The sequence below is a fragment of the Podarcis bocagei genome (genome assembly GCF_964188305.1).
Source record: "Podarcis bocagei genome assembly, chromosome: 1".
Taxonomy (NCBI): Eukaryota; Metazoa; Chordata; class Lepidosauria; order Squamata; family Lacertidae; genus Podarcis; species Podarcis bocagei.
In genome coordinates, this window is record NC_138125.1 from 141,181,362 (window position 1) to 141,198,459 (window position 17,098).

General features: G+C 44.2%; 1 protein-coding gene across 1 annotated transcript in view; it reads right to left on the reverse strand.

Annotated features, from left to right (window-relative positions):
- The window catches only part of CPS1 (carbamoyl-phosphate synthase 1), a 149,621-nt gene that overhangs the window by 40,914 nt on the left and 91,609 nt on the right, over positions 1-17,098 (reverse strand). The window contains exons 21-22 of the mRNA XM_081190213.1: positions 6,862-7,003; positions 2,283-2,348 (exon numbers count right to left, since the gene is read on the reverse strand). Coding sequence (XP_081046339.1) covers positions 2,283-2,348; positions 6,862-7,003 — 208 coding nt within the window. The remainder of the gene's footprint in view (positions 1-2,282; positions 2,349-6,861; positions 7,004-17,098) is intronic.

Here is a 17,098-nt window from a genome sequence, read left to right on the forward strand (position 1 = left end):
CAGTCCACTCTGACAATCAAGCCCTTTCCAAGCACCTGCTTCCCCCACAAACCTTTTTAACTAGAGATAGAATCATAGAGTTGGAAGAGACCACAAGGGCCATCGAGTCCAACCCCCTGCCAAACAGGAAACACCATCGGAGCACTCCTGACATATGGTTGTCAAGCCTCTGCTTAAAGACCTCCAAAGGAGGAGACTCCACCACACTCCTTGGCAGCAAATTCCACTGTCGAACAGCTCTTACTGTCAGGAAGTTCTTCCTAATGTTTAGGTGGAATCTTCTTTCTTGTAGCTTGGATCCATTGCTCCGTGTCCGCTTCTCTGGAGCAGCAGAAAACAACCTTTCTCCCTCCTCTATGTGACATCCTTTTATATATTTGAACATGGCTATCATATCACCCCTTAACCTCCTCTTCTCCAGGCTAAACATTTCCAGCTCCCTTAGCCGTTCCTCATAAGGCATCGTTTCCAGGCCTTTGACCATTTTGGTTGCCCTCCTCTGGACACGTTCCAGTTTGTCAGTGTCCTTCTTGAATTGTGGTGCCCAGAACTGGACACAGTACTCCAGGTGAGGTCTGACCAGAGCAGAATACAGTGGCACTATTACTTCCCTTGATCTAGATGCTATACTCCTATTGATGAGGCCCAGAATTGCATTGGCTTTTTTAGCTGCCGCGTCACACTGTTGGCTCATGTCAAGTTTGTGGTCAACCAAGACTCCTAGATCCTTTTCACATGTACTGCTCTCAAGCCAGGTGTCTCCCATCTTGTATTTGTGCCTCTCATTTTTTTTGCCCAAGTGCAATACTTTACATTTCTCCCTGTTAAAATTCATTTTGTTTGTTTTTGCCCAGTTCTCTAATCTGTCAAGGTCATTTTGAAGTGTGATCCTGTCCTCTGGGGTGTTAGCCACCCCTCCCAGTTTGGTGTCATCTGCAAATTTGATCAGGATGCCCTTGAGTCCATCATCCAAGTTGTTGATAAAGATGTTGAATAAGACCGGGCCCAAGACAGAACCCTGTGGCACCCCACTAGTCACTCTTCTCCAGGATGAAGAGGAACCATTGATGAGCACCCTTTGGGTTCGGTCAGTCAGCCAGTTACAAATCCACTGAGTGGTAGCATAGTCAAGACCACATTTTACCAGCTTCTTTACAAAAGAATAGATGTTGGGGTCTGTGAACCCAGGTCCTTCTGCTGGCAATGCAGATGACTCTTTGGGCCTTTGATAGCTCATCTGTTATTCACATTATGCTAGCCTAGGAAAATGTCCATTATTAAAGGTTATGTAACATGGTCATTTTGCCTGGCCTCAACTCAGGCTAATAGGCTTTAGGAGTTTTGTGTATAAGAGTTGTATTGCTACGCCTGTCTGGGAATCTACCCAGCTACTTTCCCAACTGCCTCAGCTAAGCATTGTCCTCATTCTTCCTACTGCTTTCACTATGTACTAAGTGACTTTGATTCCTAACAGTTTGTGTTCTGATCTTCAACTCTTGCAGAGATATGCACCAAACTGATTTGGCATTACTGTACTGGCTCTCTGGCCCTTTTGGTTTGTGCCTTATGCTTCAGTGGCATTCAAGAGGTCAGCCTCACCCTCCGTCCAAACCAAACCTCTCTTTCTTTCTTGTAACTCACATCCCAAAAGCTATTTCTAATGCATTGCCCCAATGCCCATAAAGCTGCTCCAAGTAATCACCTACTTTGCATTCATTTTTACAAATTGCCAGGGAGTTAGCATTTTCATTATGCAATTCATTGTCAGTAAGTGGTGTGAAATGGGATGGGACAGAGCTACCCACTGTGCTCAAAACGCATTGCACCACGTAAATTGAATTTGGTAAAGAGAGGTTCAACTTTGCAAGAAGAAGTGGGGGGAGGAGGAAGCTCCCATCTCACAAGCAAAACTTGCATCGATTGCTTTCTCATTGGTAGTCCAGAGCAAAGAGCAAAGGCTTCCTGTTTGTTGTTTATAGATGTCGGAACTTAAAGAACAAAACTGTGGCTCTGTGGGCAAGATTTTTCATGGCTTGTATCCCTGCAATGTCTGCTCAAAAGGACTATAACGCTCCCAGCTACACTTTTACTTTCTCAATAACAATAGTAGGCAAACATTCCCACCCGTACTCCAATGGGATTATGCCTCTGCCAGCTGTTCTAACCCTTCCCTGAGCTATCCCTGGAGTGAGTGAATTTGAGTTGCAAGGTCAATAGATAGTAATGGGAGAAAATACATCATAATACTCTGCAGCTATACAGAAGTAAACAATAGCACTTACCTGACCATTATATGTGACATAGAGGTAATTAGTTACAGCAGGGTATTCTCCTGCCAGTGTGTCAATCTGCAGAGGAAGGGAAGAAATGGTAAATGTGAACACAAAACTATTTTCCAGGCCAGGATTTCATGCTTCACTTTTTCTTGCTTTCCACTCAGTGAGTCTCCAGGCTCACTGTTTTCTCTCTCCTCCCTGCTCAAGTACTTATATAGACAATACACCAGCAATCAGCCATTGAGCATTATTCATCTTACTTTTTAATCCCATATAGAGGGATCTGGCTCGCCGGTTCGCCTGAAGCGGCTTAGTCATGCTGGCCACATGACCCGGAAGCTGTACGTCGGCTCCCTCGGCCAATAAAGCGAGATGAGCGCCGCAACCCCAGAGTCAGCCACGACAGGAACCCCCTTGGGGCCTGTCCCAAGGTTGGGGCCCCCTTTACCCTTTAGGGATATGGAATGTATTTTCCAACTGCCAACCCTTATGTCACCAAAATGACACCATCCACACACAAGCAACCTCCAGGGACCCCAAAGATAGCTAAAGAATAAAATATCCTACGGAGCGGAACCCAAAGGAGGGGAAATAGCCCAAAGGAGACCAAGCATGCTCATCTGGCACAAAAAGTTGAATGACCGTTGGGGAGGCAGAAACAGAAGCATGGACAGGAGCACAACCATACTGCAACACTTGATTGTAGCTTCCATGTGTTAGTTTTTAAAGCTGCTATATTGCATTTTGCAACTAACTACTTGTCATCATCACTGGGATTGTTGGTTATTTAGTTCACTGTGGGCAGTGGTATTCACAGGGGCAGGACCTCACACAGCTAGTTTCACAGAGCCAGGAAATCTTTTTGCTTGTAGTTCAGGGAAGTTTTTAACGTGTGATATTTTATTGTATTTTTGGTTTTTATGGAAGCCGCCCAGAGTGGCTGGGGAGGCCCAGCCAGATGGGCGGGGTATAAATAATAAATTATTATTATTATTATTATTATTATTATTATTATTATTATTATTATTATAGTTCTCAAACAGTAACCACACATTTCACACAGAAATTTGCTTTAAAAACTAAGAGGACTTTCAAAAGCTGCTTGTAATATAACATGGAGGTCTGATGTCCAAAGTCAAAAATCCACCTGGGCGTAGCCAGGTCCTTGGAAGCACCTAAGTACTGCCTAAAATAACCATTATGCAGCTTCCAAATGCCGGTGAGCCTTTGGGCCACATGCAGTCTAATTCTATCCATATTTACTCTGCAGTTCCATGGCTTGCAGCTGTTGCTCCCTGAATTAGTTTGGGCTGTTAGCCCCACACTGTAGGCAATATCTGACCAAGCAAACCCCTTCTTACCTACTCTAGAGAGGGCAAAGCATAATTGCAGGTCCTTGTAAAAACACTGTACCAAGGGAGGCAGAGAGGGGACGCGGGTGGTGCTGTGGGTAAAACCTCAGTGCCTAGGACTTGCCGATCGTATGGTCAGCGGTTCGAATCCCCGCGGCGGGGTGAGCTCCGGTCTTTCAGTCCCAGCTCCTGCCCACCTAGCAGTTTGAAAGCACCCCTAAGTGCAAGTAGATAAATAGGTACCGCTTTATAGCGAGAAGTTAAACGGCGTTTCCATGTGCTGTGCTGGTGTGGCTCGCCAGATGCAGCTTGTCAGGCTGGCCACGTGACCCGGAAGTGTCTCCGGACAGCGCTGGCTCCCGGCCTCTTAAGTGAGATGGGCGCACAACCCTAGAGTCGGACACGACTGGCCCGTAAGGGCAGGGGTACCTTTACCTTTTCATTTCAGGGAGGCAGAGAGGCAGTCCCTCACATCAGCAGCATGGGAAGCCTGTGTCTAAGAAGAGTGAACCCTTTTCTGTCACAAGCAGAATCACTTTATGAAGGATAGATTTCCACTGGTCATTCAACTAAAGGACAGGTGGCAGTCATGCATTCTGCCAAGGCAAAGCAGCACAAAATTGACACACCTGCCTAAACTAAAAAAAAAAAATCCTTCCAGTAGCACCTTAAAGACCAACTAAGTTAGATACACTATCTGAAGAAGTGTGCATGCACACGAAAGCTCATACCAAGAACTAACTTAGTTGGTCTTTAAGGTGCTACTGGAAGGAATTTTTTTATTTTGACTATGGCAGACCAACACGGCTACCTATCTGTAACTGCCTAAACTAGTTCAGAATGCATTAAGAAAGCCAGGAGAAAGGGGATATAAACTTGGACAACAGCGATTTAGGGTGCAAAGGGCTCTTCAAGTAATTCAATGATCTTTTTAAAAGAATTGGGGGTGAAGGTGGGGGACAGCTGGCAGAACGTTCATATCAATTTCCCTTAATCGAACACCAAAATGTGAAAATGACTATGGAACACCTATGGAAGCAATTGTGACATTGCCATGAATACCAGATGAACGTATTATGCTCAGCGCTATCACAATGAATACCAAATGAACTTGCAATGATGGGACACTTAAAATAAAGTATTATCCTATAAAAATTTATTGCAGGGAGACAAAAGGAGCCACACGTTTCACGGTCACACAGCACAAAGGGTCAACACCAACTGTTTCCAACCTTCTATATTTTCCTGCTTGAAACCAAAGCAAAGGCAGGTGGTTTAATCCAATGCAAGTTGGAGAAGGAAGGCTCACTCGAACAACTTCCCAAGGATCTTAAGTGTGGATGAGGGTGGAAATACAGCAATGAGTTTCTGCTATGTATGTTACGCTAGCATTAACTCTTAACAATTTGGGAGGAATAAAATGAGAAAGTTACATCTAAGAAACTTAAAGCATTTCTCTTGGTGAAGTCAAACTTCTGTGGCTGCTGTGGCTGCAGAGACTGGTAGCTCATAACTGCTGCCTCCTGCACTATTTAGCAGCACTGAAGCGACTTCCCCGGGGCTCAAGTGTTGCCTTGCCTATGCCAAAGAAATACCACTGCATCCTTGGCTGCTAAACAAAGAGAGCCCACTGTTTCCTCAAAGTGCTCAAAGTGCAAAGCTGCCCTCCAGCTAACTGGGGAATGGGGTGTGTGTGAAACTTTTCTGCTGCGGCAGGGTCAGCTTCAAAAACTCCCAGTCAGAGCCAAAGTGGACAAAGTCACAGAAGAAACCTGCAGCCTCAACATTCATAGGCAGGCATTGCTAGGCACTTACATTGTGGTTTAGATCCCAGCTGGTCATCGCCAAAGATTCTTTAGTTTTGATTCTCGCATTGCAGGGGACTGCATATTAGGTGACCCTCAGGGTCCCTTCCAACTCTGCAATTCTATGATGCTGTGGTGCTATGAATTAAGACCAAGGAATTTCTCTTGTGGTCTCAGGAAAACCACTGCCCCTTGTTCATATCTACCTCATAGGAAGGATGTAAGCCAGGCATGCCCAAACCTGGCCCTCCAGATGTTTTGGGACTACAACTCCCATCATCCCTAGCTAAGAGGACCAGTGGTGAGGGATGATGGGAACTGTAGTTCCAAAACATCTGGAGGGCCAAGTTTGGCCATGCCTGATGTAAGCTTAAACTTCCACCCAAGAGACCTAATTCCCCCAAACCACGCCCACCTGCCTCACACCTGATGTCAGATGTGGGACAGGTGAAGATATGGCTGCAAAGGAACAAAGGCACTGCCTAATGTTCCTCAGCAAGAAGGGCTCCCCCTCAGCACATATCAACTGACCAATGCTGAAAGGGTCCACCAGTCAGAGGTGGCCTGTGGGGTGAGGAGAAGAAAAGATCTGGACAGCTAGCTAGACCCAGTTCACCTCCCTGCTCTGTTATGAATTCTGCAGGTGCCGCCATAGACAGGCAAGAAATAAAATAGCTGTGTTAATAGGCAAAGACATGGAGGTGCTGGAGCCTCAGGGGACCTTCCACCGATGCCTGCCGACTGCTTCTCCAAACCCTCAGACAAAATGAACACATGAGAGAGAACTATGGTAAGCATAAACGACTAGTGGAAAAGGTAACCATTGATTCTATAGCCTCAAATTTTCCTTGCTTGTCTCCAAGGAAGTCATCAGGATTCTCCACAGTCACAGCTAACATGGGACTACTTTTCCAAGTGATGAGCAGTTTGTGTAGTCAGGATCTCAGTTTCTCATCTGTAGAATGGAAACAATGTTGCCTCCCTATCTCAAAAGATTAATTTCCACAATGATGAAGCAGATGTGTGTGTAATTATACTAGGGATGCTTCCATGATTATGAAACAGCTGTGTCAGTAATTATACTAGGGATGCTTGAGGAATTTGATTTCTGTGAATTTTGATGCAAACGGAGCTCTTTCGCCCTTCCCAGATTAACATGCCATTGGAATACAGCTGTGCTGGGGATCCTATGCTTTTCAAAAGTTTGTGACGCAGCTAAAAATAAATGATAATCCAAAGATAAATTTTAAAGTGCTAAAACACATTTAGAAAAGCATACAGAATATGTGTTTAAATACAAATTTCCACATGAACCTTTTAAAGAAATCACCTTTATGCAGCAACATGGTGAAATGGACTTATAAATGACCACCTGTGAAACTGACACAAACCCAGAGACAGACTGAACTCTCGATTCGCAAGTTATACCTGTTTCACCCAAGGTGTGACGTTCTTCCTGAGTCTCAGGTCCCTGCTCTGCGCTTCAGTCACTCCAAGACATTTCCCAATCTGCTTATCTGAGAAGCCGATCTGCTTCGCTCTCCTCAGGCTCTCCTCTGGAATCGATTCACTAGGATGAGCACAAAAAGAATTCTTACAAATACCACATATTTCATGTTCTTGAGTGTTGTCTGCATTTAAAGAGGGGGCAGATTGGAGAGGGACGAAAGTACTCAGTGCTAGTACACAGTTTGAATGTTAAGTGTAGGAACCCAAATTTCAAACCCCACATTTACCTATAAATCCCCTGGGGTAGCAGGAGGCAAGGACCTCTTAGTAATACAACTCTGGCTCCCCATAAACTATTGTGAATTTAAAGTACTCCATGAAAGTGTGGAATCCAAAATAAAAATAAAAATAATTGGCTGGTAATAATGGACTTACCTGGCACCAAATTCGTAAACATTTGTCTTTTGAGGTCAAATCTGACATTCAGCCTTGCCAACAGACCCATCAAAACTCCCCAGCTACTTGCCACAAACACTTAATTGTCACAGAGAGTCATTAGATTGCAATGTTATACTCTCCACAGAGAGTACACAGAGATTATAATTACCACTCATGTTACCCTCCTGAAACATTTTCTTATTATTTATTAACAATATAAACAAACTTTGTAAAATAATAAAGAAAAACATTCACAAAACATCACAACATACAAAAATCCAATTCATATGTACATAAAGCAAGAGTACAAACACTATATTTACCTAGCAGCTTCAAAACACCCCTGACATCTTTAACTATGCATGACTTTGACCCAGCTATGTCCTCTGAGATGGTTGAATCTATTCCAATACTAGCAAAACTTATCCATTATCCTAGTATTTTCCATATTTTCCCCCCTCATGCCCAACACGCATCATCTTCCAGACACATGGAAAGAGGTTCTCTCTGCAGCAACCTTCACTGCATGGCTGTGTCCACCTTCAGACACCACCCATTTGGGCATGGTTGCCAAACACCTGCAGCTGCTCCCATACAGCTCCTGATGACATGCGCAAGCTCTGTGTGGTCATGTGACACACTACATGCCTGCCCCATCAGGTTATGTATGAAGTGGGCCTGTGTGTGAACTACACAAGTATTTTGCTGAAGAAGCATATTGTGCCAGGCAAAGCCCCCATCGTCTTGGTGCCTATGAAAGTTTCAGCCTCCAGTTAGCCCACTGCCATTTTAAATTTCCCAACACAAACCATGCACAGCTGTGCGGCTGGCTGTATAAACCCACAAGAGTCAGTGTGTCACTGTCAGTAAGCTAAGGGCTTGGATGTGAAAGATGGATATGAACGAGTTCAGTGCTAACTTGTGAAATACATTAGATACATACCTGTGAAATGTATTAGAAGTGCTTAATTCTGGCTGAATTGCGCTTTACTTCTCTCCCCCCCCCCCACCTCCATCAATCACTTTTCAGAATGGAGGGTTTTTGTTATTTAACCTTCTATTTGGGCTTGTTACAAAGATTTAAAGCTTAAGGCCAATTCTCCACTAAAATGTGCATACAAATAGGTGGCATTCCCACACTGAACACAGCCTCAGGTTGCAACCTGTTGGTGGACCAATGACTAGAAGCTGTTACTCTCTATAGTTACTTCCAAATGCAAGCAACAGGTGCAAATACTTGGAAGGGTTCCTATTATTATTATTTTTTCACTTTGCCTTGTCAATCTAAATTTTGGTCTCTCTTCTCATCAGCTTGCTGCCTTGCCATCTTTGGCCTTCTGCTGAACTAAGTGCTTTCCTCCAGCTCCCCTTATGCATTTTTCATCTCCTCAGTTCCTGTTTCTCCTGTGCAAACCACACACCACACATACCTATTTCTTCTATGGCCTCTACCCATCACTCTGATAAACCTTCTGCTTCTGTTCAGTTTATTGGCAGCTCAGCTTTCGTGAAACCACAACAAGCCCCCACCCCTCTGCACAAACACAAACTGCTTTTGGATCTCATGGTTAAGAGCATTATTGGTTAGCTTGCCTAATGCATCAATATCTTTATGTGTAAGCAAGCACTGGCTCTGGAAAGAGAATTTGTCAAAACACTGTTTTCTGAAAGAGGACCTTTGAATTTATTATGCTACAAGGAGAAGAAAAGCTCCCTTGGTCAGGCCAAAGTTCCATGCAGCCCAGAATCCCACAGAGGCCAACCAAATACCTCCAAGAAGCATATTCCTTGCACACTGGAGTGGGAATGAAAATGTCAGGGAACGTTTTTAAAATGGCAATATAGGGAAATTTGCCAAATGAAACAAAGGTGTGCCAAAGTGCCTGCAGGAGATGCTCAGGCCAACCTTTTGCAAGTCAGAAGGTTGGAAAATGAAGGCTAGGAGTTCCTTGCTCTGGGCATCCAGAAGTTCCTTTGTAAAAGCATCAAAGGGCTACTGGAAGTCTATGGAATATACTATGATAAAACCAGTGTTGGTCTTGGTTAACCTTGATCTTGGGAGGCTAAGCAGGGCCAAGCTCTACTTGCACTTCTTAGAGAGTGTCTTGGAATATTAGGTGCAATAGAATGGAGATGCAGTTGCTACAAATGGAGTTTAGTGGAAGAGAGTGTGGTTGTTGAATGTGGGGCTGTACCATTTCAGGCTGCAGCTGAAATGTAAGGAACTGCCTGCCTGGAGTAAATGAGCATCTTCAAGAAAAAGGTTTTGCACAGCCCCTGAAAATTAGCACCCCAAGGTTCTCCTTTTTCCTGAGATGCTAGTTTTCTGGAGGCAGTTTTTTTTAAAAAATAATAATAATAATATGTGGGGATATATTCAAATCCCTTCTCCTGCCGTTTGACATGCAGCAGCCCTGGGAACAGCCCCAGATATTGTTTATCTGAACAAGCTTTAGGAGGAGCACTTGAAGGAGCCTGGAAAAGAGAAGACTGAGAAGAAATATGACAGCCGTCTTCAAATACCTTAAGGGCTGTCACATGAAAACATGCTTCCCCCGCTCCTCCTACTCTGGAGGGTAGGACTCCAACCAATGACTTCAAGCTACAAAAAAGGAGATTCCGACTAAACCTGCGGGAAAAGCTTTCTGGCAGTAAGTGTCGTTCAGCAGTGGAAGAGACCCCCATGAGAAGCGGTGGCCTCTCCTTCCTTGGAGGTTTCTAAGCAGAGGCTGGAGGGTCACCTGTCCTGGATGCTTTAGCTGAGATTCCGGCATTGAAAGGGGGGTGGATGACACTTGGTAAGATTCTATGATTCTAAGTGAATGATTATTTGCCCAACTCTTTCTTGTGCTCTCACACACTAAAATGAAGTGTACAGTTAAAATAACATATTAAATTTGCTTGTTAGACAGTAAGTAGCTACAAAAAAGAAGACAAAGGGAAAGAAGGTAGGAATAAAAATTAAACTGAATATAGTTTAGAGCAGAGATGGGGAACCTTTTTTGTCTGAAGTCTGCCTTCCAGCAGAGGAGGAGACCAGACCAGGGTAAACCTTCATCAAGCACGTTGTATCTACAGGGTTAAGGAAACACCTATAATGGAGAAGAGAAGTCTCCTATTTGATGATTACAAATTATACTTGCCGCTGTATACTATGCTCTATCCTTGAAGCACAGGGCAAGTAAAAAAGGACAGAATTCTTAAAATGATTAAAGAAGCAGGAAACCAGCTGGGAAGCAGTTGGATCATTGCATGTCAAGGAAGTGAAAGGTGTGCTATAAGAGTATAAAGAAATTGCAGAGAAGTGCCTGTCTTTTCAGCAGAAGACAGAGCGCAGGCCTTTTCAGGAAGCGGGGGCGGAGGAACTAAGGCAAACAGCGGGGATAAGAGATTAAGAGTCCAGCTGGCATTGATCAGGGAGTGCTTAAAGATCCCACATGTGAAATTGCTGATCTTCTATCAAAAATATTTAACTTCTACCAGGGGGTTGGAAACTGGCCAATATAATGCCAATTTTTAAAATGTGCCATCTGGTGGAAACCAGGAAATGGTAGGCCACAGAGCGTAATGTCTGTCCCAGGTAAACTGGTAGAAAGTATTACAAAAGGCAAAATTATTAAGGACAAATCTTGCTGAGAAAGAATCAGTATGGCTTCCAGAAAAGTAAGCTCTGCCTCACTAACCTTTCAGAGTTCTTTGGAGTGTCAGTGGGCAAGAGGATGGGGTCACCAAACTGGACTATGACTACATTAAAAATAGCAAACTTCACCAACAAACCAAATCCTCGAGGCATCATTTATCTGGACTTTGAATAGCTTTGGATAAAGTCTTGCATCTCTTACAGATCACTAACTGGTTAAAAGAACAGGAAACAGACTACATATAAATAAATGATTTATTTGTTTATTTGCAGAACAAAACTTTCTTGTCTCCCCTACAACCTTACTCATGCCCTCAAAATCTGCTCCAGAGGGCGGCACTCCAGCAGGAAGATGAGACAGGGAAGCACTATCGCATGAGTGGAGCTTTGCTTGCAGAGCACTGAATACAACTAGTGCTATTTTTCTAGAAAAATAGATGTTGAAATTCACCATGAACACCACTGCCTTGTATAATGGAAATGGTGCCCACCAGAGAGGGGCTGGAACTGAGTCCTAACCTGCACCACCTAAAATGCCTTAGTTCAACATTCACAGAGTTTCCATGAAAGCTGACTTCTATGCTCTTACCCTCATCTCAGACATGTCTATGACAAATGTACTTTGGGGCATGTCTTTCACAGAGTTTGAAACTCCCATTGTTCTAGGCGCATTTTGCAACAAGGAATTTCATTAATGCGAGCAGTTTCTGAGCTCTGGGCACAATACTGTGCCAAAAATATCAGATTAAAACTGCTACTGCTGGAATGAAAGAAGGACCTTTTCTGCCTCCCCACTTCCAGCCGCTCTCTGAAGACTGGAGAAGAGGCCCTCTGAAGAATATTAGGGAGGGGGGCAGGGAAAGTATGGCTTTGTTTTTTGCAGTCTACATGAGGACTAGACCATGTGAAAAATGAACATAAGATTTTAGCTGCAGTTCCTTCATTTTCAGCTTTGTATATAAAAAGGATGCCTAGACACTCCGTTGCAGCACCACCTAGTGTTAAGGTGCTATTTAGGTCCTAGCTTTCGTATCTCAGTTTCTAACACTGGTCTTTCATAACAGTCAAGGTGGCATTATTGCATCTGTTTTTGCCATTGGGAAACGAGGCATAAGCTGCCCTATGCAGAGTCAGATCATTTGTCCATCTCTCACTCAGAATTGCCTATAGGCAATGACTCTCCGGGATCTCAGGCAAGTGGTCTTTTCATACCCTGCTTCCTGTAGTATCCACACCCATTACCTCAATATCACGTTCACTATTCTTTAAAGCACACTGTCCAACACTTCCTTAAGAGGTAATGATAAAGAACCCCTGGATGGTTAAATCCAGTCAAAGGTGACTCTGGGGTTGCAGCGCTCATCTTGCTTACAGGCCGAGGGAGCCAACATTGGTCCACAGACAGCTTTCTGGGTCATATGGCCAGCAGGACTAAACCGATTCAGATTCAATGGGACACCGTGATGGAAACCAGAGCACACGGAAACACCGTTTACCTTCCCGCCACAGTGGTACCTATTTATCCACTTGCACTGGTGTGCTTTTGAACTGCCAAGTTAGCAGGAGCTGGGACAGAGCAACGGGAGCTCACCCCGTCACAGAGATTTGAACTGCCGACCTTCCAATCGGCAAGCCCAAGAGGTTCAGTGGTTTAGACCATAGCGCCACCTACATCCCTATTCTGTAAGAGGACCTTGAGCCAACAAAAATGCCTACCAAAACCACCACAAGCACCCAGTCTCCCGCACACTCGCCACACAGATATGTGTCTGTCGGCAACAGCCCACCCCCACCCTGGCTGCCTTTCAGGCCTTCTATAGACCAGATGCCCCAGATGTGTCCGCAGGCACACCTCAAAGTTCTTCCCAACAGTCCTGCACCAATGCTCAGGCTGGTAAAGCTGCCATGGAACTAGGGAGGCAGATGGACTCAGCCCCCCCGTCCCCATAGCCATCCTGCCTGGTTTGACATTCTCTTTTGCACTGGAGATGCCAGGGACTAGAATAATTTGTATCTACAGCGTGTGCTCCACGCACTGAGCTGCGGCCCGTCTCAAGCAATGCTCTTCAACAGGACGGGTCGACTTACTCAACCAACTGCTCAAAGTGGGAAGGGAAGGGAGAGAGATTCTTCCCGTTCCAGTTTCACTGTGGTCTCACCCCCCCCCCCCACATTCTCTGGCCTCCTGAGTACCTTCTCTTAAATTTTATAAACACACACAAATACCCTTCAAAAAGCCTCATAAGGTTAAATTCACTTAATTCCAACCCGTAACTAAATTCAAAGCCCTGACATTCTAAGAGGCAGTGATTAACGTCTTTTATACAGTTCTACTCCCAATATTTGCCTGCACAAAATGACAGTTTGAAGTTTTCGAGCAGGAGAAAAATTGTCTTCCAGCTAGACAATCAACCTTTTTACGCACTGCCATAATCATTTAATGGTTAGGCAGTGCCGCTCACTTCCTAACAAAATGAAGTCTCTCGTGTTTTCCTGTTTATAAACAATATAAACTATTCCCCCTGTGCATTCCCTCCCTCCGTTTTCAGCTGCTTCTAGTGTTGATTTTTGTTGCTGTGGGGATTTTTTTCTTTTTTTGTTTAAAATTCTACCCTGTCATCTCTGAAACTCCATCCACTGACGCTTCTTTTTCAATAATAAATGATAAAAGGAAATGGAATAAATTCCCCTTAATGAGGAAATTTTCACCTGGCACAGAGGAACTGGGGAAATCTATTAACTGACTCAAGGAATGCCTGCAGCATCGCAATTACCCGGGGAGCCAGAACGCTTCAGTACGGTCCTCTCTTCCACTTGACTGGCTTTCATCTGATCTACTGGCTCGTGAGTAATACTAAACTAGCGTGTCTTTGGAAAGCACCCTCTCTAATCTGCAACTGAGCAGTCTGCTAACTGAAGGGCTTTGCAAAGTTATTGCCACGTAAGGGAGGAGGCGCTGCAGAAACAGGCAGACCATCAGGTAGTCAAGTCCACGCACCCCCTTTAGCTAATAGGAATGCAGCACCTCTAGGCCACTACAGGCACAAGGGCTGTACCCCATCCCTAGCCTAAAGGATCTAAAACAGAGCCTACCTGTGGCACATGGATGCTGCCTCCTTCGGTACAATTCTGCCTGTCTACCTGACTCTTCCTGCTGCTCCTCCTGAGCTCCTTGGGTTCCAGTTAGGTGGAAGAGTAATAAATGTGAAGCAGGGAGTGTGAATGGAAAACACAAAAAACTTCACTTGTGAGTGGAGCCCATCAGAGAACTGTCTTCCCTTGGGTTCAGGCAGGGCCTATCCACATCTACCTTTCCTCTTAAACCTCAATCAAAGCAAACGTTAATCTGCAGAAAACCCAAACTGATGTTTGCTCCAATTCCACTTTAAAGAGCAGGTTTTTGCAGGGAAAACTCAGGGCAAAAAAACCAAAAAGCACTCAGACTTGCAGCATTAAAGTGCAGACTTCTGCCTGGAAAGAGCAGGGCAAAAAGGAAGTGTGGATAAGCCCTAAGCGGTGTGATCTATTGACCCATATACAGTGGTACCTCAGGTTAAGTACTTAATTCATTCCAGAGGTCCGTTCTTAACCTGAAACTGTTCTTAACCTGAAGCACCACTTTAGCTAATGGGGCCTCCTGCTGCCGCCGCACCACCGGAGCACGATTTCAGTTCTCATCCTGAAGCAAAGTTCTTAACCCTAGGTACTATTTCTGGGTTAGCGGAGTCTGTAACCTGAAGCGTCTATAACCCAAGGTACCACTGTAGTACCACTTCCTATACATACCTCTGAAATAGAACTTCCTTTTATCCCTTGAGTTACAAAACCTTGGGAAGGGGCCAAAAATTTAGTCAGTGTGGGAATATATGCATGATGACGTAATTTCAGGGCGTATATATTAGGAGGCGGAGCAACATGGTTCCAGTATTACAAATGCTCTCAGGGTGTGGATGTAGAGACAAAAACCACAGAACAATGGCAGTTGGACTGAGGTTGCTCAATGCTTATCAGTCCAGTTTGATTTTTAAACTAGAATAGCTGACAGGAAAGGGGGGAGCAGGGGGGCGAGCATTCCCTCTCCTTTCTTCTTCCTGCCAAGTTTGCAATTTGGAGGTTCATGTTGGTTCACTCAATTGGTTCTGACGTTTCACAAGCTCTAGAATAAGCTGCAATTACAGTAATGAGATCGGGGCAAATATTGTTTGTCTCCTTGCCTCAAGGAGACAGGTTATAACTGCTTTCGTCTAGAGGAACCTCATTCAAAAGACGACTTGTCAGGATATGTCAGGACCCATTAAAATGGTGGGAGATGTAAACCAACAACAATCCTCACTCTCGTCTCTTTCAGCACACATAGCTATAACTTCTTAGGTCTGGGTCATGTAAACATTTAAAGAACTTAAAATAATACATTGGAGCCAAACAGCACATAAATAAGGTGGAACTGGTGATTTGTGGTAGTAATATAAAGAACAGCGAATAAATATCTCACATTATGCTTCTGAGGGCATTTAATACTTGCTTTTTTTGCACTTCTGCGAAAATGTATTATGTTTGGACGCTTATAAAGTTCTCCCCAGCCGAAGCTCTCCCTAGATATTTGGGTCCCAAGTTACCTGATCTTATGTACTAAGTGGCACTTCTGAAATTTTCCCATTTTTAATTTCATATTTTGTTTAGATTACTGCACATGAACAGATTGCTAGTCTTCAGTCATGTCCTTTGTATCTTACAGGTTACTGATGCACCTGACTGCCTGTGCAGATTGTGATGCAATTGTGATGCAATCACATGATCAGAACAAGATCCTGTTTGAGCGGCATTTTCATCAATGTGTGCTTGTACATACAAGTAAACTTAGAAGGGGAAAATCTATGAACTGAAAACTGTACAGGAAACTGTACCTGGGCCAATTCTGAAAAGTATTTTTAAAATTCTCCTATTCGTGTGGCTAATGTGCATCTATAAAGTGCACACGGGAGTAGCACTACGGCTGGAGATCCCACCTGCATGCAGCAGATGAGGTGTTGTTATTGTGGTGCCTTCCAAATGTTGGTAAACTCCAGCTCCCACTGGTCATGCAGGCTGGAGCTGATGGGAAGTAGAGTTCAACAAAATCTGTTGGGCACAATGTTTGCTATCCCTTCATTAAAGTACGTGCAAACTGTGTATCAACTGAGCTCAAGTTAAATTGGAAGGCAGGTGAAGTGGAGTACAGCCAAACTATGGAACAGTAATATAATTCAGCCCTAGTGTGAAGGGAGAACTCACATGCACCACACTTCCCAGTAAGATCTATGACCCATATCTGTAACTAGAGCTGGACGTATTAACATGGGAACGATACATGGACTTCTTTTGCATGTTAATCCAGAAGTACAAGAAGAGGAAGCACATCAGCTGCATTTCCTTCATCTAAACCAGGCAAAGACACCCTGAGAGGGATGAATATGGTTAATGAGGCAAAGCTATGCAAATGCCCCCACCTAGTTTTACAGTTCTGTTCCTGTACTGGAGAGCTGGGACCTACATGCAAGAAGGGGTTTCCAACACAACATTCTCTGTTTAGTTCAGGGGGAAGCAATTCCATGATACTACTTCACTCTTTATGGGAACCTGCTCTCCCTATGAGGCAGAATATGCACTAGTTTGGGGCAAAAATACATTAAAAGGCTGCTTTTCTCAATGCCCTGCTTTCAGATACCGCAAGTTTCTGCAAAGGTACATAAACACCATGGCTTAGGGCTTGTCCGCATTTCACTTTTCCTGTGCCTAGAAAGCATGAGTCTGAGTGGTTTTCCATTTGTTCCAGCCGCCTGAGAAACAGTTTCTACCCAAATGCGATTTTGGTTTTAAATGCATTGTAAGGAGTCTCTATGGGAGTATATTGTATTTAAAAATGGGGTATCAGAGTTTTTAGGGGGCTAACCAGGTTGGGCTAGCTGGGATAGCAGGCTTGTTGGTTTTTGAATGTCTTGTGCAGATTTTTCAATTTTGTTGTTCAGTATGGGACAATGACAATAAAGAGTATCGTACTGTATCGTATCATACCTTCCCCAGGAAAACTTGCTTTTTGCCACTGACTTGGAGCAAATGTCAATCCATAGAAAACCCGGTTAATGTTTGCCCCGATTCAGC